Source organism: Salvia hispanica, chromosome 2 (genome assembly GCF_029641045.1).
Source record: "Salvia hispanica isolate PSC_SH4W2 chromosome 2, Shi_PSC_v1, whole genome shotgun sequence".
Classification (NCBI taxonomy): Eukaryota; Viridiplantae; Streptophyta; class Magnoliopsida; order Lamiales; family Lamiaceae; genus Salvia; species Salvia hispanica.
Genome location: NC_142693.1, coordinates 229,382 through 249,715, shown reverse-complemented (window position 1 = coordinate 249,715; position 20,334 = coordinate 229,382). Strand labels below are relative to the sequence as shown.

At 37.4% G+C, this 20,334-nt stretch overlaps 6 protein-coding genes across 8 annotated transcripts; 2 read left to right on the top strand and 4 right to left on the bottom strand.

Moving 5' to 3' along the window:
- Positions 1 to 170: 170 nt before the first annotated feature.
- ETFQO (electron-transfer flavoprotein:ubiquinone oxidoreductase) lies at positions 171 to 5,363 on the bottom strand. Of its 2 annotated transcripts, XM_048102239.2 has the most exons (18): positions 4,867 to 5,358; positions 4,534 to 4,610; positions 4,038 to 4,144; positions 3,715 to 3,796; positions 3,533 to 3,641; positions 3,251 to 3,297; positions 3,080 to 3,154; positions 2,601 to 2,717; positions 2,357 to 2,425; positions 2,104 to 2,196; positions 1,796 to 1,898; positions 1,461 to 1,585; positions 1,345 to 1,394; positions 1,164 to 1,230; positions 942 to 1,021; positions 716 to 844; positions 567 to 633; positions 171 to 384 (listed from the first exon to the last, which is right to left on the bottom strand). In XM_048102239.2, exons 1-18 carry the CDS (start codon positions 5,201 to 5,203, stop codon positions 301 to 303), a joined length of 1,818 nt encoding a protein of 605 aa, XP_047958196.2. In that variant the 5' UTR covers positions 5,204 to 5,358; the 3' UTR covers positions 171 to 300. The 2 variants fall into 2 exon arrangements, 1 of the variants encoding a protein (XP_047958196.2); XR_007173440.2 differs by lacking the exon at positions 171 to 384 and having other exon boundaries at positions 604 to 633; positions 1,159 to 1,230; positions 4,867 to 5,363.
- Positions 5,364 to 5,571: 208 nt separating this feature from the next.
- On the bottom strand, positions 5,572 to 7,375 carry LAP3 (Calcium-dependent phosphotriesterase superfamily protein). Its single transcript, XM_048117826.2, has 4 exons — positions 6,989 to 7,375; positions 6,576 to 6,860; positions 6,329 to 6,496; positions 5,572 to 6,120 (listed from the first exon to the last, which is right to left on the bottom strand). The coding sequence occupies exons 1-4, from the start codon at positions 7,339 to 7,341 to the stop codon at positions 5,718 to 5,720; spliced, it is 1,209 nt and encodes a 402-aa protein (XP_047973783.2). The 5' UTR covers positions 7,342 to 7,375; the 3' UTR covers positions 5,572 to 5,717.
- A 1,276-nt stretch (positions 7,376 to 8,651) lies between these two features.
- LOC148931262 (putative late blight resistance protein homolog R1C-3) lies at positions 8,652 to 9,982 on the bottom strand. The gene is made up of 2 exons (XM_089063775.1): positions 9,111 to 9,982; positions 8,652 to 9,039 (listed from the first exon to the last, which is right to left on the bottom strand). Exons 1-2 carry the CDS (start codon positions 9,980 to 9,982, stop codon positions 8,652 to 8,654), a joined length of 1,260 nt encoding a protein of 419 aa, XP_088919901.1.
- Positions 9,983 to 11,180: 1,198 nt separating this feature from the next.
- Positions 11,181 to 13,041, top strand: LOC148931261 (B-box zinc finger protein 25-like). Its single transcript, XM_089064275.1, has 3 exons — positions 11,181 to 11,671; positions 12,305 to 12,601; positions 12,686 to 13,041. The coding sequence occupies exons 1-3, from the start codon at positions 11,489 to 11,491 to the stop codon at positions 12,899 to 12,901; spliced, it is 696 nt and encodes a 231-aa protein (XP_088920401.1). The 5' UTR covers positions 11,181 to 11,488; the 3' UTR covers positions 12,902 to 13,041.
- Positions 13,042 to 13,501: 460 nt separating this feature from the next.
- On the top strand, positions 13,502 to 15,780 carry LOC125201626 (uncharacterized). Of its 2 annotated transcripts, XR_016135338.1 has the most exons (8): positions 13,502 to 13,660; positions 13,952 to 14,061; positions 14,163 to 14,306; positions 14,390 to 14,607; positions 14,847 to 14,957; positions 15,056 to 15,100; positions 15,234 to 15,303; positions 15,412 to 15,628. XR_016135338.1 is itself a non-coding variant. In XM_048099815.2 (7 exons), exons 1-7 carry the CDS (start codon positions 13,558 to 13,560, stop codon positions 15,569 to 15,571), a joined length of 891 nt encoding a protein of 296 aa, XP_047955772.2. In that variant the 5' UTR covers positions 13,502 to 13,557; the 3' UTR covers positions 15,572 to 15,780. The 2 variants fall into 2 exon arrangements, 1 of the variants encoding a protein (XP_047955772.2); XM_048099815.2 differs by lacking the exon at positions 15,234 to 15,303 and having other exon boundaries at positions 15,412 to 15,780.
- Positions 15,781 to 16,458: 678 nt separating this feature from the next.
- LOC125201359 (fructokinase-2-like) lies at positions 16,459 to 19,537 on the bottom strand. The gene is made up of 4 exons (XM_048099435.2): positions 18,990 to 19,537; positions 17,592 to 17,924; positions 16,923 to 17,039; positions 16,459 to 16,797 (listed from the first exon to the last, which is right to left on the bottom strand). Exons 1-4 carry the CDS (start codon positions 19,389 to 19,391, stop codon positions 16,663 to 16,665), a joined length of 987 nt encoding a protein of 328 aa, XP_047955392.2. The 5' UTR covers positions 19,392 to 19,537; the 3' UTR covers positions 16,459 to 16,662.
- Between the last annotated feature and the right edge of the window lie 797 nt (positions 19,538 to 20,334).

Here is a 20,334-nt window from a genome sequence, read left to right as displayed (position 1 = left end):
ACTACATGTGCATGTGTCACATCAAAACTGAATCAAATATTTCATATTCCATACTTGAATAAAACAAAAAAATGCATTGCAAATATGGAAACACACAGTGAACACACTAACTAACGTGCAACATAGAATACAAAAATTGCAATAAAATTTCTCACATGGGAAACCAGATGTGATGTAAATTGTGGTTCACTGATCAAATTCCAAATTAACAGTTTATTACATCATGTAAGTTCAATTGAACACTAGTTCACACAACCTTGTTAGGGATCTAATTGTACCATAAATTAAACAGCAAACTGCCTACATGACTGTATATCCGGGACCTCCGCCGCCTTCCGGTACTGTCCACTCGATATTCTGTTTCGGGTCCTTAATATCACAGGCCTGCAGAACGTAAAGAATAATCGAACTCATCAACTAGAACGACTTTATCAAAGAATCACAACATTATGATAGCATCATCGGTGCATCTTTTTCATGGTAGCAACTTCACGTTGAGTTGTTTCTGGAAGATTCTTGATACGCTCTAACGATGTATGGAGCATACGAATTAGTAACGACTGTACCTTGCAATGCAGGCAGTTTTGAGCATTGATCTGTAGCTTCTGACGGCCATTTTCATCTGCGGTGTACCTATGATTCGTGCAAGGATCATCAACGAGGACTGGAGATAAAACGGGTCGGATTGGATGATTTTGTTATTAAGTGTACTTACTCATACACACGAGCTGGGCAATATCTTGATTCAGGTGCAGCGTATACGGGCAAGTTTACAAGTTCAGGAATTTTTGGGTCCCTCAGGCGAAGGTGAGCTGGTTGGTCGTGGTCATGATTTGTACTGCTCCTGAAAGAAATTGAAAATAGAAATTGGAAACCATGTCATAGCAGAGTTCAAACATGACTGATATAATATGACAGAAAGAGAGAGAGAGAGAGGGTACCTGTACAAAGATGTTGGTACGTCAAAAGATATAACGCCATCAGGCTTTGGGTATTCAATCGGGTTCCACTTCTGCGCTTCCTGCAGTTTCAAGTATGACGAGAATAAGTAAAGAGCATAGTCGCCGCCTTCACTTAATAGGTAAGGAAAAATAGGTATATAAATCATGGATTCATGATTATTAGCCCCATGAAATTTTACATCTCGTCAGAAAAGACCTTACATCTGTTGCCTCATGATCAGGTTTTCCATGCTTCAGTGTCCATGGAGATCTACCCTTCATTATATAACTGGATAAGGAAGCACCAAACAGATGGTAACGTACCAGATAAAACATGACGACAAGTCTAGAACAACGTTTCACAAAGAAGCTTTTGATGAAATAAAGGAATAGTTAATCTTACTGTTCCAAAGCACTTAGTGCTAGACCAGGATAAAGACCATAATCAAATGCCTGCAAATAGTAAGAGATATTTTAGTTCCCTCAAATAATTATTTTTAAACAAATCATTACACTCACCGGTCGATAATTTCTTGCACTGTGAAGCTCTTTCCATATCCAAGAACTTTTTAAACTGTCCCAGAAGGCTTCTAATGATGAGCCTTCGCGAAGTGCTCGGAATGCAGATTCCGCAGCTAGCATTCCTGATGAAGAAGAGAGAGATTTAGATTGACATATATAGTTGCGCTCTAAGGTAAAGAGCAAAGCATATACAGTGGGAAGCTTTTCATTATCTTTAAATTTGGAATATAGGAGTAATAATTTAACGAAAAATATGAAAGATTTTTTATTATGATTTCTCTTCCAGCAAAGTCCATCAGATGAAGCTTTAAAAATAAATAATAGATCAATACCTGATTTCATAGCAGTGTGGGATCCTTTTATTTTTGGTACATTCAGGAAACCAGCCGAACATCCGATGATTGCTCCACCAGGGAAAACTGGATATGGTATGGACTGCAATATAACTAACATCATATTTTAATTGAACCTGATTGGAAACACATAATGTTTATTTTCTGAACATTAGAACTTTTCTTCTAATGACCATATAAAACTACAATACAATTGATTGTTTCAATTCTTCAGTTATTTGTTATTTCTTTTGTTTTTCATGTCCAGTTTCATTGAAAGTTAGAGAAGAATGAACTTCCTGATTCACCTGGTAGCCTCCTTCGTTCAACGTTCGAGCACCATACTCAAGGACAGTACCTCCTTCAAGGAGAGGCTGGATTGCAGGGTGATGCTTAAATTTCTGAAGAGAAAGAGAAAGAGAGAATAAAGATAGATCAGTACCATATTCGGAACTCTCATGAAAGATCAGTAAGCATGCTTTAAGCAAAAATTTTTGTATGTTGATGAATCCAGTGTGAAGCACTATAATAATAAATACGAACGAGCTGGTAAAGATTTACCTGAAACTCTTCATAAGGATTCAAGTAGGGATTGCTATAGTTCAAGGCAACCACAAATCCAAGAGCAACCTATGGAGAGGAAAAATATAGAGAAACCCAAATTTGGAGGATACGATTAACGCAAGTGGCATGCAGTAATCATGGGAAACTTGGAACTAAAATAAATGCTAGCAAATAAAAGCTATTGATATATTGGAATTTACAATTTCTCTGTCTGTATGAAATGTTGATGCTTAAGAACTACCTGTTTATCTTTCATATGATACAAGAAAGATCCCCCATAGGTCTTGGGATCCAGGGGCCAGCCTATGGTGTGGAGCACAGAGCCAGGATGATGCTTGTCTTCATTAATCTCCCAAACCTGACAAATTAATAATCTAAGGAACAAGGTTCGTTTCATGGATACAATGGAAGCAAAATTGTTGGTTCACAGCTCTTAAACTAGATGTTTTAGTGTCATACTGGAGGATTACTAGTTAGAAGGCATGCAATAATACATCTCGTTTTCGTATATACAAAAGAATTTTATCAGTGTCAATGTTTCCATACTGTTGAACTGTCCTTAGAGAACATTTTTATGGAGGCTCGTAGCAACAAGCATACAAAGATGAGGTGCATGTAAGAAGATAATGAGAAGCTCACAACCAGAAAATAATAGACCTTCTAATGTGCAAGGTTCAGCAGGAAAATGGAGCTCTCTCGCGTAGAATGCTGCATATATACCTCTTTAATTCCTAAAGCATAAGTCTGATGTTGCCCGTGCCCTTTTTCTCGCAAGTTGTACTTACTTATCACTTTCTGCGTGTATCATATGATCTCAAATCAATTTACATCCCCATATGTCTGCCAAGATATTCTTGGTAATGATACAGATAACAGCTCGTTTAGAATTACCTCTGATAGAGACCCTCGACAGCCTTCTGCAAATAGAGTCACATGGCCTGCATCAAGCACAAGACAACGAGATGCTTAGTGCCAGAGACAACCATTTACTTGTTCATTTTAAGACGGAGCAAATTGTGATATGATATCAGTGTTTATTACTACTATACTATAAGAAGCAGTACTATTGCACAATACATATGCTATATCTAAAAATTGCAATATCCACAGTATGGTACCCCGCACCCAAAGATCCATATCCATGAAGAAGAATGTGTACACAACATGACTTGCCTTTTAATTCCACACCCGGCTGAAAAATGTCTTTTTTAGAGCCATCTTTAGCCACTCCCATATCATTGGTAGCAATGCCAACTACCTTATCAGTTGAGTCATATAGGATCTGAAGAATAAATTGATAGAGTGAGAGTATAAACTAACGAACATAACATTGATGAGCCCCAACCAATAAGTACCTCGCTAGCTGCGAAGCCAGGGTATATCTCAACTCCTAATTCTTCAGCCTTCAAACCCAACCAACGCACCAGCTGACTCAAACTGCAGAACTAGCTTCACATTAATATATGCGTCACAAGCAACAGTTCCTAAATTAGTCTACATATTGAAATATAAATTCAGTCTGATCACGTCTCCCCTGATTGTAGAGCTGATGATCATGAACTTTTATTTTCTCATTGGATGGTACATGGTTCCAATGATTCATATTACCATAAACAAGATCATGAGAAGATACAGTAAAAAAGACTTTGTTTAAGGGAGAGGCTTCAAAGGTTATTACCTTATGACATAATTTCCTCGGTTATCGAATGGAGATGGTAAGGAAAAAGCTCGAGTCTTAGAAAGCAACCAAAATTTATCAGACGAAACAGGGACATAGATGGGTGCCTGGAAGTTGTGTTGATAATTAGAATTAAAACATTGCAACGAAGACCATTAATATGTAGCAATATCATTCAAAAAACCAAAAGAATATTCTTTTCTATCATTGTCACACAATAAGGTCAGATTTTATCAGTAAGATTGAAAGTTTGTCAACTGAAATAGAAGAAGCAAAAATTGTCAGAAGTTACTTGAATTCATTTTTCCTCTCCAGTGTGGAAGATGTTATCTAAATGCTAATGCAATTCATGCAAACTGGATTGTAGTTTTCCCACTAGCTAGGAAGACAATGTTCACAAGCCAAGTCATAAAATTCATATCCCAACTAAAGAATTTTTATAATCTTGAAAAGCTACATTCCAAAACATATTTTTTAAATAGAAAAACACACAAACCTCCTCTTGTTTCCAATTTGGCAGAAGCTCATCCAACGCTCGAGGCTCGAAAACATTCCCCGATAGTATATGAGCACCTAGTGTACAAAACAGAGGGAATTAATGACAAAGAAGAACAGAAAAGCAGAGGCTGCCTGTGCTTGAGCATATCCCATAACAAATCGTTACTGATTAGAAACACACTTCATATATATAACCTCCATTTAATCAGATTGCTTAGAGGTTCAATTTGTTAGCAATTCTCTACCTTTCTCAATCCCCAGCATAATCTATAACTGCTTCAATATTTCTTTAAATTTAAAATTTTGAATGAGCAAATGGCTAGTTTCATACCTACTTCAGCCCCCTTCTCCACAACACAAACAGACAAATCAACATCATTTTCCTTGCACAATTGCTTCAATCTAATTGCAGCTGACAAACCAGCAGGTCCCGCCCCAACAATCACCACGTCATAATTCAAACACTCTCTCCCCACCGATTCGCTGCAAAAGCTCCTCACTCGACTGAAAAACCTAGACAGCCAAAACCCAGAATAATTTCGACTGAAAGGTGCAGTCTTTGATGAAGTCGAGTGAGCAGAGGTGCTGGAGAGATGGTGAAACAGAGAAATTTGAATTCCGGTTAGGGATTTCGATGGTTTGAATTTGGAAGAGATGAGCTTGAGCATGATTCAAAGAATTGATTTTGCTGTCAAAAATGTTAGCTTTGCAGCTATTTACATGGAAAATTCGAGGGAGAAAATCTTTATCAGTATAGAAACAAATGAATTTTTTCAGCATAGAATCGTGTACACTTCAATCTTATTGATTTTGGATTATATTAGGATTATATTTGAATACTAATCCATATGATTAAAAAAAATTAAATCTAGAAATCGAAGTTAAATAGAAGTTGGATAAATAGAATAGGATGTGGAAACACGTGGAGATACGATTTGTTTTATTTAAATATATTAGGATAAGCTTCGAATTTTTGTCTATGTAATTTTTCTTTTTAGTTTTAAATAATTAGTAGTAATTCAGATGCTAGTAGTGCTCATGTAAATTGAGTTGATTATTCCATAAATAATGCCTAGCTACCACCATGATCATGAATATCAAAACATGAATACATGATACACAAAAATTAAGAAAAAAAAAGGAAAAAACACAAAATAATCTAATTAAGATACTAGAATGGTTCTACAAAGTGTAATGCACCATGGCAATGTGGTTATGAGCCACAGTTCCAATCCACAATTTCCCATCTCTCTCTCTAACCTCACTCACAAGCTTCATCACTTCCCCTTTCCTATCATCAAGAACGTCCAAGATCTCTCCTTCTCCATTCAATCTTGCCACCATCGTGTACATCGGCTTTCCGGCCGATTGCGCTAGGTATTTCATTGGAACCGGCAGCCGGAAATAGAGGCTCCGCATCCACGGATAGTGGATTAGAATCTCTTGCACCACCGTTCTGCAACAATCTATCGCCACCCAGAAATCCCCTCTCTCGCTCATCCGCACGTTATCCGGGAACCCGGGAAGGTTTGCGGCCAACTCTACCGTGCCGGACTTTGGCCCCTCCAAGAAATATTTCATGATCCTACACTTTTAAGTGGTTACAGCGTGCAATAGTGTATCCAATATTTTTGCGACAAATAACTACATAAAACATAAAAAAAAAACTTAAAATGCAATTGAGATGTTTCTATTTCGATAAGAGAATTTAGGTAGTGGTGTTTAATCAATATTTTTATAGTCACATGAGTTTTAAAATGGACGCAAATAATGGAGTTTGATCTCGGAATCACCTGCAGTTGGTAGTTTCGGCGTAGAGAAGGAAAGATTGGTCCTTAGACAACTGCACCCCATTAGGAAAAGCCAATCCTCGGTGAACTACGTGTGTAGTTTTTGTAGGAGGATCATATCTCAAGATTCTCCCTGTTGATTCCCCTTCCAAAAGTATGAAGAAATGATCCCTACATTAATTAATCTTCCAATTTCATCACCAAAATATATGTACACATAAATAAATATATCTTGATCTTAAGAACTTACACTCTATTGTATCTTGTGCTCGAATCCGTGAAGAAAATGGAACCATTTTGATGAATATCAAGATCATTAGCAAAAAGAATTGGTTGGCCATCCACATGTGTTGCTAGTGGTGTTGCTAGGCCACCTTGGGCTCCCACCACCATGAGCCCATAATAAGCATCCGCGATGTACAAATCCCCGCTTTTCACGTCGAATCTCAGCCCGAGAGGCCGTCCACACTCCGCCTCCACCTTCCACTGCTTCTTTGTCGTTGAGTCCACTCCTTGCGCACACACTTTCTCCGTCCTAGAAAATAGTATGTGCAATGCTAATGGTCAACAATTTTGACTAATTAGACATGTCAAAAATTTAAAATTATCCGGCCCAATACCGAACCGGACTCGATTGGGCCAGGCCGGGCCGGGCCGGCTTACCAGTTAGGTGAGACGAGGGCGAATGTCTCCCAACCCACACCTTCGCCCATCCATCGCACAATGCGCCCGTCGGCCAGACCCGAATACGGGCCTCGGCCCGAAGGGTCAAACTCGAGGGACTCGGGCCCGAAAGTCTCGTTCTTGAAGAGCAGATTGCCTAGCCCTAGACGGCTCCGGTCGTCCCAAGGCCAGCTCTTCATCACTTGTTTGTAAGGAGCAATGTCGTTTCTCAAGGGCTGGAAGTCACGGCCCGCGATCGGGCTCAGCCCGAAAGGGTCCATCATTATAAAACTCAATGCTAGTAAAAAGAGAATAATGTAGGGGTGCTGCAAGAGATGTATTCTCTTCTCCATGAAATGATGATGATCGAGATTTTTTATTGGTTAGTGTAAATTGATTGTGGTAGGATTAGAGTGTTGTATAAGTATTACTCCATAAGAGAGGGATGGGGGAATTGATCATGAGATTGGTGTGTGGAATTATGTGGTTTGGGAGTAGGTTTTATGATAAATCACTAATAATGTCATGCTTATCTTGTTCGTCTCATTTATAGTTGAGAAGAGGAAAAGGAAATTGATGATTTCTTCTTGAAATTGATGACTTCTTCAATTCTTGGTTGATGAAAATACGCATGGGTTGATACTAGTTTTAAATAAAATGGCTCCTCATATTCAAAATTTCATACAACATCCTGGTTATAATATAAAAAATGAAATGGTGATTTTATCATAGAATGACAATATCATATTCTCAAATATTAAAACATAGTATATCCAAATATCACATTTATTGTTTTTGGATTTCAATCATAAACTAGTCTACCTTTGAAATTTCTCTAAGTGCATCATTTTGTACTGATTTCACATGATTGTTTAGACGAAACAGTCTCTTTTCCATTTTATCAGGATATAGAACAATATATTTGAAATAGCTACTATACATAGGACAACTAAGGCTATAGACAAATCAGACATCAATATATTGCTAGTGTGTGTGTGTGTGATGCCAATGCGTAAAATATAAGCCCTATTTATAGATTGTAATGTATTTGAACAATAATGTGAGTTGAAACTAATCAAAAAACCAAATTAACGAGCGCAATATGTATAGGGCTTGTTGAGGAAATATAAGCTCTATTTATAGATTGCAAATTAAATTGTAGTCTTATTCATTTTATACACTTTTAAGGTGATGATTTTATGCACTTGTAGATCACTATCGCTAAGGAGAATTACATACACTATTTAACATCCGAAAACTCGAATTGTCTTGCATGTCTAGTTCATCCAAACCTGTGACAATGGCATAACAATTAAAGGCTATCGACAAATAGATCTCGAACCTTGAGTATCCGGAGTTTTTCAAACTCAAATCACGACATGAGGATAACAAAGCTGCCGATTTATGTTTAACATCCTTTAATGCACAGTGACTTGAAACTTGCATGATGACTTGAAAGTTGCACGATACTTGAAATTTGCACGGTGACTTGAAAACGTGTTTTATTATGCTACTTAGTTATACTAACCGGCAATGCATGGGAAAAAGAGAGAGAAAATGCATTTTTTTTGCATGTATGGCTGTGGCTGAGTCTCCAACGAACGCATTGTTCTCAACTTAAGAATTTCAAGCCTATCAATCTTTCCCAATATGTTCACTGACTCTATTTTAAGAATGTAACTGAGAGTGCGAGCCTTTTGAGAGTTGGTAAACCCAATATGTCCCTCCGAACACATCCTTTGTGCAACATTTTTGTGCAACATGAAGGTGCCAATCTGTTGAGTGTCCTAAGGTATCTGGCTACTTCAACTTCCCGTGGGGTGTGAACAACGATGGCTGCTTTTGTCAACAAATGCCGCAGCTGATTGATCTTCCATATAATGCGGTGGAATTGAAGAGAGGATGACTTGGTGTCCACAACCAGAGTCTCAAGGTAGCACAACCTAGATATAGCTTTTGGGATGGAATCAATCTCATCACCAGATAGAGACAAGTACCTCAAGTGGATAAGCAAGTTCAGCTCGTAGGGAAAGCTTTTGAAAGTGACGCATCTGCACTCCAGAACCCTGAGAAACTTGAACCATTTGTGGATCCCGGAACTTCTCTTACGACCCAGGACAACCTTCTCTCCCTCCTTGAAACATAGAATGGAACGTAGTTGGCATTCCCTTGGTTTACTAGAGAGGAAGTCGGGGATATCGAGTAGATACAGAGACGATGGTTGTTTGGTGATAGAGAAACTGGACCATCTCCGGTCATTTCAATCCCTTGTTTGAAATCTTTCTCACCAGCTTTGTATTTGTAGAATGCATATACTACTTTATGCAAACGACGTGTCTTAATATGGCTGTCTGTGTATCTTTTAACAACCATGACTAAGTTCCTGTCAACAAGATCATGCAAATATTTTTCCACAGTTTCCTCCAAACTTTGCAAATCCTTAAACCTCAGTTTCACCCAAAATATGCATTGCATATTCTTCAAGATCTCTGCCAGGTCGTGTAGAAGTCCTTTTGCGATCCACAAGCGAACCAATGTCTGAACACGGATCTCATGGCCTTCAGGAAACACTCCCAAATAAAGGAAGCATTCTTGCATACGTGGAGTCAGTTCACTGTAACTTGACTCAAGTCGCTCAAGAACACGTAGTCCATCCCCATAATCTGTAACATGCATTATCACATTCTCAGACACTGCCTTCCACCACTTCACTGTCAGACTATTGGCTGCTTCTGTTGAGGATGAGACAACCAAACTATTTCCAGCTACTGCAATTGCAAGTGGCAGTCCATCACAATTTCGGGCTATACACTCCCCTTTAGATTTCAGCATCTCGGGGCACTTTCTGAGCTCACCAAATACTTCCTCCTTGAAACATAGAATAGGACGCAGATGGCATTCCTTTGGTTTACTAGGAAGAAATTCGGGGATATTAGAGTAGATACAGATATGATGATTGTTTGGTGATAGAGAAATTGGACCATCTCCGGTCATTTCGATCCCTTGGTAGAAATCTTTCTCAACAACTTTATATTTGCAGAATGCGTATTAGTTTATGCAAATGTTCTTCTCAACATTATTCTCTCTCTTACTTTACCATTTCTTCACTTTAACTATTTATTATCATTTTTATAAAACGAGTACGCAAAAGTGATCGGGACTTCTAATGGCGGACGGAGGGAGTATATAATTAATGTGTATAAAAACAGATTGTTAAGTCAAGAATTTTTTATTTTTTCAAGTGACTTGAAATTTGCACGGTGACTTGAAACTTGCACGATAGTTACTTGAAATTTGCACGGTGACTTGAAACTTGCACGATAGTTACTTGAAATTTGCACGGTGACTTGAAATTGCATGATGCTGCCTATGTAGCTTCTCATCACATTGAGAGACCTAAAAATATTGGGATTGTCTATATATGTTTCATTGTAATTAGTGTATTTTACATAAGTAAATTAAAAAGGTATATCTACATGTACATTAATCACAAATCAATAGTTTGATTTTTTTTGCTTGTAAATATTCCCTTGTTCGCCATTTTTTTAGACAAGTTTCCTTTTCAGTTCGTCCATTCATATATCATATTTACTTTCTTTTGTTTAATTTTGACAACGAATCTCACATTTTAGTAATTCATCTCCCTCATATTTTATTATTACAATAAACTACTACTAATATAGTACTAGTAAAATATATTAACTTGTGTCAACTAACAGCAAACACAGAGAGCAACTTTTTTTTATCATATGAGTTCTAGATTATAACTAGAAATGATATGAGATATATAACTATAGAAACTAATTTTCCATTAAATTATTCTTATAATAAAATAACTGAACTCTTGCTCAATTCAAATTACTTTATATCTTGCCTCAATATATATTACTATATGCCTTCATCATCCCATAGTGAGAAAATTCACATTCTCCAGATCCTGCAATCAACCCTGTCCCCTTGAATAAATAAATGTGATGCAAGTAGGCTTGAGCCATTTAATGACCATGCAAATTGGTCACCAAATAATAAACTACCAGTATTAATAATGACTTCATTAAAATAACATCAAAATAAATATGGCCACTAATAGAAACTCCTTCAACCATAGCCATACATGCAAAAAAAAAATGCATTTTCTCTCCCTTTTTCCCATGCATTGCCGCGGTGTCTCAACTATGTTCTAGCATTTGATACACAAAATCTAAACCCTTATCTCCCTCTTCACTTCTCCTCCAATCAAACATTCTTGTGCTTTTTTTTCATCACTCATTTTATGCTCTTTTTCATCCAAGAAAAGTAGAAAACACTACTTCACTTACTTGAGCTTTTCTTTGTCTCACTTCTTGATTTCAGCATATATTTTGTTGAATAATAGACCCCTTTGAGTTTTGACAACAACCCTTTAATCTATTATCTATCTCTCATCAAATATCTGTTAAATTTTTGAAAAAAGATTGTTTTTTGTTTGTAAAAATTTGATCTTTGAGGGTCGAGTAGAAGATGAAGATTCAGTGCGATGCGTGTGAGAAGGCGGCGGCGACGGTGATCTGCTGCGCCGACGAGGCGGCGCTGTGTGCGAAATGCGACGTCGAAGTTCACGCGGCGAACAAGCTTGCTAGCAAGCACCAGAGGCTTCTTCTTCACTGCCTCTCCAACAAGCTCCCTCGCTGTGATATTTGCCAAGTATGGCAATCTCATAATCCTTTTCTTTTAGTCATATAACTACTTATGAGGTTTGAGAGTTGTTTTGATTTGTGAGATTTGATTGTGTTGTTGCTGGTTTCAAGATTCAATTTTTTGGTTGTTTTCATGGTTGATAACCTTAATTTTTTTGTGTCGTTTTAAGATGTTAAAGATTCATTTTTGGGTTGGGTTTAGGGTTTAGGATGGTTTAGGATGTTAAAGATTCATTTTTGGGTTTTAAGATGTTAAAGATGTTAAAGATTCATTTTTGGGTTGGATTTGCATATATGCCATGCTTTGTTTATTTGATGTTATAGTTACACACCTCTTTCAATTGAATCTAAAATAGTATTACACCAAGATGCTATGCTATTTAGATCGCCAACATAAGAAATATGCCAAGATTCATTAATGAATACATCAATTATGTAGCTTATGATCCCTTTGCATAAACTCTGATGCAACAGGAATAATAAGAATAGCATGATTTGATCATTGGAGTTTAAAGTTTGGATGAAGAGAATTAACTTCTTTGCTATATCAAAACTCTTTTGATTAGTTCTTGTTTCTTGGATATAACAAGACTATAAGTCTTATCTGCTACTCCGCGTGCTAACTTTGAGCACAATGTAGGACAAGCCGGCCTTCATATTCTGTGTCGAGGACAGGGCACTCTTCTGCAAGGACTGTGACGAGCCCATCCATTCAGCCAACAGCCACGCTGCAAACCACCAACGCTTCTTAGCAACCGGGATCAGAGTGGCTCTAGCCAACGCTTGCAACGAGGCTAATGTCAAGAGTGACTTGGATCCAAAGCCCCCAAAATCAACCTCACAACATACTGCCCCAATCCATGCTTCTGGAATCACATCTTCGTCGTGGGGTGTTGATGATCTGCTGCAGCTTTCTGACTACTCTTCACCAAACAAGGTAAGAACCGAATGTCCTCGACACTAGTACTAATCCTGGATCACGAACGTTCACTCATATTGGCCAAATGTTTGTGTTGATCAGAAGGAATTCAACGAGATCGACTGGCTCACGGACATTAGCTACTTTGACGAGCAAGTATGTCCGGAGGTTTTATCAGCAGCAGAGGTGCCTCAGCTTCCGAGTTCTCACATGATCTCTTTCAGACAGCCGAAATCGTACAATCCTTTCAAGAAGCAGAGGACTGAAGTTGAAGATGATGATGAGGAGGAGTTCTTCAGAGTTCCTGATCTTGGTTGAAATCTTGATGATCACAAGAATGTCATAAAAAGGAGCTCATGTATACTATTTAGTTAGGGCATAATGTAGCTAAATGATGTTATTTGTGACTCTTACTTTGTAGATGAGTTTTTTTCTTTTACATTAGTTTTCTTGATGCACCCTTTTTCTTTCCTTCTTTTAATTGTTTCAGTTACTTTAGATTGGATCCAAAATTATCTGAGATTAACTTTGTTATGGGAGGAAAGTGAGACTAAAAATAGGTTGTAGTGCTTTTTAAATAGGACAAATTATGATGTGGATATTTTAATATGAACAATTATCTTTAATTGCTATTAATGTAATTTTTTTATATTTTCATTTGTTTATTAATGTTTCATAAAAATTATGATCAACTAATATTAAAGTGTTTGTCACCTTAAGTTAGTCTTAAATGAATAATTTAGGATAATTCTACCTAATAAAATTATTCTAGCAATGGTTAAACTATTGATTATTTAATTTCATATTAAGACCATTCATTATCTAAAGAATATAGACCACGCAATACATAAATAATCATATTGTATAAAACTAAAGAATTTCACACTAGAGTTAATTATATGTAAAATAAAAAAAAATCAAGAATATTGCACTAACTAAAACACTGTTAGTTATTCTGTTTCGGAAAACTGGAAATGGACGCAGCAAAACTGGAAGAAGTGTTGAGGGTTTTTGATAAATCTCTCTCTCAAATTAAATGGAGGCTTAAGCCTTCTTCTAAATCTCGGCTTCAAATCGGTAATTGCCTTGTTTTTTGTTGATTTTCTTCTCAAGTTGATTGCCGTTTGAAGCTCCTTGTTTTATTGAATTGATCGATTGATGGCTTGCTCGCTTTTCATCTATTTATTTAGTTGGTTTGGGGAAACTCAAAGTTACGGTTTCGTTATTGGTCCTTCGTTGTTTTTTTGGTTTGAATTGGTGCAATTTTGTGGAATAGATGCAGATATGTTGGCTTTTTGAGTATTATTTGGAGAATGGGATATTAGGGCATGTGAGTGGCTGATTGGTTGATATAACTTCTATATGCAGATATTTTGGCATTGTGTTCAAGAATGAGACCTTGCATCATGGTAGATTATGGTGGGAAGATGCCTGAATTGGGGAATAATCTTTGTGCATTTGTTGAACACTGCAAGAAGGTAATTCAGTGTTCTACCAGCTTGATATAATTGGTTCATCCATGTGTTTACGAACTGTGATGTTCTATATCGTTTATTTCATGTATATGCTGAACTCGCAGGAGTCCTCGATATGTAAGCTTTTGCACGTCTTGGTAGTAGATGACATGGTGTATCTGGTCGAGGCCAGAGCACTTGCAGACTTCGTCAAATCAAGTTTGGAAACTGCGGTGCTTTTTGTGGACCTCGAAACTGATCCTCCGAAGGTAATATTATCTTCTGACAAACTGTCATTTTTTTGGGTGTATCTTTTGTGGATATAGCATAACGCCTCGATGGTTGATTCCAGATGATGACACAGGCGGAGGAAAGCCCTGCAATGATGCAGTTTCTGTCAGCTCAAAAGTTGTTCTCCTCTGTTTTTCACACGGATGGAGTAAACGGTGATCACTTTCAAAGACGAGAAACTCACAACATTGGGTCCTCTCTTGATTTTGAATCTCCTGTGATGGTCGATCTAAGCTACTGCCTTCAGGAAAGTGATGTAACCATCCCAACGCTTAACGGGTAGGTAACTCTTTACTTTTATCCCTAATGTACATTTTATCTGATTTTTATCCGATAATGCTTCTGTTTTTGGTTTATTGGTGATTCATATTCATCATATTATTAAAAAATTATTTTTAAAGTACTTGACATTTTCCTGTTTAGGATGTAAGTTTAGCATGATTAGCATACACATTGCTTTTTTTTTTGGGTTTGCCTACCTCCCCGTGAGTTTCATGGAGATTTTAATGCTACTACAGATGGCTGCTTGGTTACCCTGTTGTTTATTTGTTTGGGAAGGACCACATTGAGCGTGCTGTTTATAATCTCTCTTCCAAGTCTCTTCACATCTATCAAATATATGTCACCAGGTATCGTTGTTCCCACTTTGATAATAGCTAGTTCTGACTTTTGCAAATATAGTGAGAGCTAATGTTATGTTGTTTCCATTATGGAAATTTTGACATAGGTCTAACTCATCAAGCAAAGTAAATCAGAAAGAAGAACTGATGAGGTGGGCGTTTTACTTTGCTAATCGACATTTTGTTTTATTGCCCGTTGCATGAACCTCTGACAGATTATTTTAATACAATCCCTTTGCAAATCAACATTTTTTTATTGCCCATTTTACTTTTGTTCTATTGTAGCATCACATAAGCCAATTCTCATGATGCAAAAGATGCTAAAAATGAGTTCTTCATAGCTCCAGAGAGAGAGGTTCTTATGATCTTTTCTTTATGGGCCAGCACGTCTCTGATTCATAACGGCCTCAAACTGGAGTTTCTCTAACGTTCAATAATCGCTTCAACAAATTTCCTGTTTCAGTTTTACAGTGCCTTATGACTTGAGCCTGGAGGGAAGCAATGAACCATGGGCAAAGTCATTTCTGGCTGCCTTGAAGGAAAGGTGGGAGAAGTGCAAGCACATCTGGGGATCTCTACATATGGAGGTTAGTGGTTGTTATCCGCAGGCAATTGCTCTGTGACAATATCACACCATTGTGTACGTATTTTGCAGAAGATAGGAAGAGTTTCAATTACTATTTACTTGTGCAATGTTATGATAATCTAGATTTTTTAAATCGCCTATTGCATCTACCAAGGTTGGCTACTTATATGAGATCCAATTAAAACAGATCTTGTTGAGACACATAAAACGCAATAATGAAACTGATGAGCTTTTGTTTCCTGCCTAGTGATTGCCTTCTGCTACTCTCTATTTTGTGCAAAGAAGTAATCTTAGTCTCTTATCTGCCTCCGAATTATAGCACTGACTTTTAGAGACGTGTTCTGCCACTATATCGGCATTGGATGTGCTCATAATGATGTAGTTAATACTAGGAGTATTTGTTAATCCTATTGTTTAACAGTCTTTAATTACTGTACTTGTATAGTTTTATCAATCTGGTGAAGTTTGGTTGTGACTTGTGACATTTAATGGCTGCTTCATGCCATATTATCTGTATAGGTATATCCTGGATTAGAATATTCTGGTATATCAAGATAACATAGAAATATTTCAGATGATAGTGATGGCTGAAACTTTGGATAAAATAATATACTCATACATATTGACAAGGACATCACTTTTGTCTCAATTGAATTACATGCGAAGTTTTGCCTATTCATAAAATTCAGCTTGATAACAAGGAGGATTTGAGCTAGACCCTTTTCCCCTCCCTTGATCACTTTGATGTTAGTTTGTTATAATCAAATAATTGTAGACTAAACATCACATGATCAATGAAGCATTTTGTTTTATAATCAAATCATTGTAGGCTAAACGCAGTCATATTCTTTATGTAAAATCTTCTAACTTTAAATTAATGGTATCAAAATTGTTGACAGTGTACCTTTTATTAAAGAAAAAGGCTGAAATATATAGGTTGCTACATTTTATTTATAACTACTCACAGTTTAGGAATTGCCTCAGCATTCACTACAATGTGCGAAATCTAAACTCAGGAAAAGAAAGTAAAATTGCAAAAGAGAAAAATATGGTTTATGGTTAAACCACCATTTCGAAACTCTAATAAACCAAAATGAAACTGTAATAAACAGACAGATATTCTGGTGCCTATTTTGGTCCAGTTTTGAGCACTTCAAGCACCTCAGAGTGGTTGGGGAGAGCTGGGATCGCACCCTTCTTGGTTGTGGTTATGGCGCCACACGCACATGCATATTTCAACACTTCCCGCAGCTTTGCTTCATCCTGCACATGTTGCACGAGGGATGATTAGGGTCGGATCTAACTTCAGATGAGAGACGGACCTGTTATACTCGTACATATCGTGCAAGCACAATATATAGAAATAGGATTATGTAGCGGGGATTTACCTGAATGATGGAAAGATCATCAACTATCTTTGCGAGGAGGGATCCGACGAAAGAATCACCAGCGCCAGTGGTGTCAACTGCCTTGACACCAAAGCCAGGCACAGATCCTTTGAAGTTCTAATTCCCATAAAAAAGATTAAGAATTAATTATAGCCAGCGAATAATAATCAAGAACTAGATAAATAAATCATAATATTTCCAATATCAAACCCTATTAATTGGCCCTTCACCTTCTCATAGGGAGTACAGGAGTAGTAATAGTCTTTGTTTAAAAGGTTGAAATCAAGAACTGGGTATTGGGACATAAAATCACATGATTCACACCTTCCAAGATATGAGTAAACGAGAAGAAATATTATACTACAGTTTACAGTAAACCTTCATAAATAAGTTTCAAAAACAACTGTTCAGAAACAGGGTGCCGAGTGGGACCAATACAAAGAAAAAAACATGGCTTCTTGCATCAGCAAATTAAGGGCATTATTAGGGGCCATTTTCTCAATAATTATAAAATTTCATGAGCTGCTTTTCATGTCCTTTTTAAATTGCCGCAAAAGAAAACACCTACTACTTGTCTCCACTGATAAGACACTCTATTTGGTGTGGTCATTATGACTAATTAATTCAGCCTACCAACTACATTATGAAGAAGGTTAGGTGAGAGCATACCTTTGCATAGTATTTGCATCCCTTGTCTCCAAGTGTGACCAAAAGGAGCTTCAAGTTGGGGTGCCACAAAGACATTGCAGATTCATCATCAATCTTGCTGTTTCCAGTGAGGAACTCAAGCTCGTTGTCGCTGACCTTGATCAAATCGGCCTTGTTCCAGATGCTCAATATCTGCTCCTTGGCATACTCGGCCGACGGCCACAGTGGCAGGCGGAGGTTGGGATCATATGAGAGAAAGGCCCCAGCTTTCTTTGCCTCATCCATGGCCTTCATGTGGGCTGATCTGCATGGCTCCACAATCAAGCTGATTGATCCATAATGGAAAATCTTGCCCTATACAAATCAAACACATGTCACCACTTGCAATTAATTAGCTAGTGCATCAATCAATGACTTATAAATGAATGATTAGGGCGGCCTAATTGGTGGAATATGGCAGTTCCACAGTCACCAACGTTATCTGAGGGAAAAATTTAAAGTCTATTGCCCTTTTCAATGCTATGCATAAAAGGACAAAAGGTTGAGCAATATTCTAACGCCACATATAAAGATATTCCAGAAGAATTTCATTGTCCAAGATAGTGCCCATTCTGATAAATACTGGTAGCAGTGTGACTCACAAATACAATGAACTCGGTGCTTATCTATATCATTGAAATCAGATATTTTGTGTGTGTAGCAATCAGATTTGAACAAAAACAGATGACAACAAAATAGTTATTTTCTTGAGGCAATTTTATGTGTGTGAGAAAGAGCTCACATAATCACATCACTCTTGGACATTTTGTTACTTGTATCCATCATGCTCTAATCATAAACTCTATAAAATGAATAAAAGAAGCTTATGACTGCACATACCAAAAAAAAAAAATCATGGATTAAGCTAATTTTAGTATCAAATTTATAGTTTGTATTTACAAATTACAACTAATGGATAAGTGGATATATTAGAATCAAATTGGTCAATGGAGAAAACTAGAGAGGTTCACGGCAAAGAAAATTGAAGAGATCTCAATTTCAGCAACCAAATGTGGGCCCCAATCTTAATGTGGGTAACTAATCCAACCATTCATGGCACAATTAATTAAAACGAATGCTATTTTGGAACCTAAAAAGCAATTAGTCAAAATTATACACCGTGATGCGCGTGAGATTCACCTACCACCGTCACAATCCAAATCCAATAGCAAATGCAAACAAAAATTGCTGGAAAATGAGATCTATTGATCCAAACAACCATGAAAAATCAAATTCAGCTAAGATCATAGCAGAAACACGTATGCACATATAGGATGGATGATCCAATCAATCAGATCCTTCTGAGATTGAGATCAAATCACACATATATCGTGTTGCAGGTAATTTGGATCAGATCAAAATCAAATCAAATAGACTCACAGATTTGATGAGATTGAGATTCAACTCCTCCGGCTTGAGGAGCATGTCAGCGCTGGGATTCCGGTAGAACATGAACTCGCGCTCGCCGTCGTCGCGGAGGGTGACGAACGCGAGAGCGGTGCGCGCGCCCTTGTCGAAATTGATGCCCTCGGTGCAGACCTTGTTCTCCTTGAGGATCCCGGCGAGCATTTGGCCGAACTCGTCGTCTCCGAGCTTTCCGACGAACGCGGCCTTCCCGCCGAGCCTGGTGATGGCGATGGCGACGTTGGCGGGGGCGCCGCCGGGAGCCTTGAGGAAGCCCGGCGCGTCCGCCAGCGACACGCCGGAGACCGTCGGAACGAAGTCGATCAGCATCTCGCCGAAGCTCACGATCAATCCCTGGCCGGCACCTGAATTCGCCATTGTTGAAGTGAGAGAGAAAAAATGAATATGTAGTGTACGTAAGTGTGTGTAATTTCACGCTGGAGTGTGTGTGTTTGAGACAGGAAAATGGAGGAAGAGAAATGGTTGTTTATATAGAGTAGGAGAATGGATTATTTATTTATTTAGATTTTTGGTTGTTAATTGATTGGGTGGCGAAAAACATGGATAATCCACTAAATATTTAATAATGGAATGTAAATTTGTGGGGTGATTTTTTGTGTTACATTTCCCCAATTTTATTTTCATTTTTGGTGGAGATATTTTTGTGATTAAATGTTGACGAAGGTTAATATAGTTGGGTAGTTGGTTGGATTGGAAAATTCCTTTTAATTGGGTGTGTTGTCATTGACTTGTTGGATGATTTGGATAAAAAGATATAACTATGAGTTTTAGTATACCTGTTTTTCCGTTTTTGAAAATATTATTTTGTCATTACGTTAGACTCCTTACAAGGGGCATGTTAGAGTGTCACCACCCCTTAAAATAACACAATACCATCATTCCTAGCCAATCATTTGTACATGTGGACGAATAATAAGCTGTCACATGGCAAAAAAAAAAAATCCCAAAAAAGACGGCCAGCAATTTTTCTTGTCCAGCAATATCCGACACACTATTATATTTGTTGTGTAGCGTTTATAATATTGATGTATAAGTAATGTCACAGTGTCATTTTAAGAGGAGTTGTCATTTTAACACAAACAAATATAATATAAACATTAATAATTGTAGAATAACAATTTATGGAAGAAGAAAAAAAGATATCATTATAACTTATAGTTATACGGTTATACCATATCGGATAACTTTGGATAATTGGATATTTAGTTTAATCACTTTCTATTATTTATGGGATTGGCATTTAGAAATATTGGATGCGAAGATATTCGATAAAAATATGGATTTCGTAAAGGAATAGGTT

Coding starts and splice junctions, on each gene's coding strand:
- ETFQO (XM_048102239.2), bottom strand. CDS start 5,203: ATGCTCAAGCTCATCTCTTCCAAATTCAAACCATCGAAATCCCTAACC. Junction 3,642..3,714: donor CTGGCTTCGCAGCTAGCGAG/GTACTTATTGGT, acceptor TTTATTCTTCAG/ATCCTATATGACTCAACTGA. Junction 2,426..2,600: donor ATCATATGAAAGATAAACAG/GTAGTTCTTAAG, acceptor TCCTCTCCATAG/GTTGCTCTTGGATTTGTGGT.
- LOC148931262 (XM_089063775.1), bottom strand. CDS start 9,982: ATGACCGGAGATGGTCCAATTTCTCTATCACCAAACAATCATCATATC. Junction 9,040..9,110: donor GTTTCAAGGAGGGAGAGAAG/GTTGTCCTGGGT, acceptor TCTGGAGTGCAG/ATGCGTCACTTTCAAAAGCT.
- LAP3 (XM_048117826.2), bottom strand. CDS start 7,341: ATGGAGAAGAGAATACATCTCTTGCAGCACCCCTACATTATTCTCTTT. Junction 6,497..6,575: donor AGCACAAGATACAATAGAGT/GTAAGTTCTTAA, acceptor TAATTAATGTAG/GGATCATTTCTTCATACTTT. Junction 6,121..6,328: donor GCCGAAACTACCAACTGCAG/GTGATTCCGAGA, acceptor TTAAAAGTGTAG/GATCATGAAATATTTCTTGG.
- LOC125201626 (XM_048099815.2), top strand. CDS start 13,558: ATGGACGCAGCAAAACTGGAAGAAGTGTTGAGGGTTTTTGATAAATCT. Junction 14,062..14,162: donor TTGTTGAACACTGCAAGAAG/GTAATTCAGTGT, acceptor CTGAACTCGCAG/GAGTCCTCGATATGTAAGCT. Junction 15,101..15,411: donor CAGAAAGAAGAACTGATGAG/GTGGGCGTTTTA, acceptor TTCCTGTTTCAG/TTTTACAGTGCCTTATGACT.
- LOC148931261 (XM_089064275.1), top strand. CDS start 11,489: ATGAAGATTCAGTGCGATGCGTGTGAGAAGGCGGCGGCGACGGTGATC. Junction 11,672..12,304: donor CTCGCTGTGATATTTGCCAA/GTATGGCAATCT, acceptor AGCACAATGTAG/GACAAGCCGGCCTTCATATT. Junction 12,602..12,685: donor ACTACTCTTCACCAAACAAG/GTAAGAACCGAA, acceptor TGTGTTGATCAG/AAGGAATTCAACGAGATCGA.
- LOC125201359 (XM_048099435.2), bottom strand. CDS start 19,391: ATGGCGAATTCAGGTGCCGGCCAGGGATTGATCGTGAGCTTCGGCGAG. Junction 17,925..18,989: donor ATCTCAATCTCATCAAATCT/GTGAGTCTATTT, acceptor TGATTTGTATAG/GGCAAGATTTTCCATTATGG. Junction 17,040..17,591: donor GATGCAAATACTATGCAAAG/GTATGCTCTCAC, acceptor TATGGGAATTAG/AACTTCAAAGGATCTGTGCC.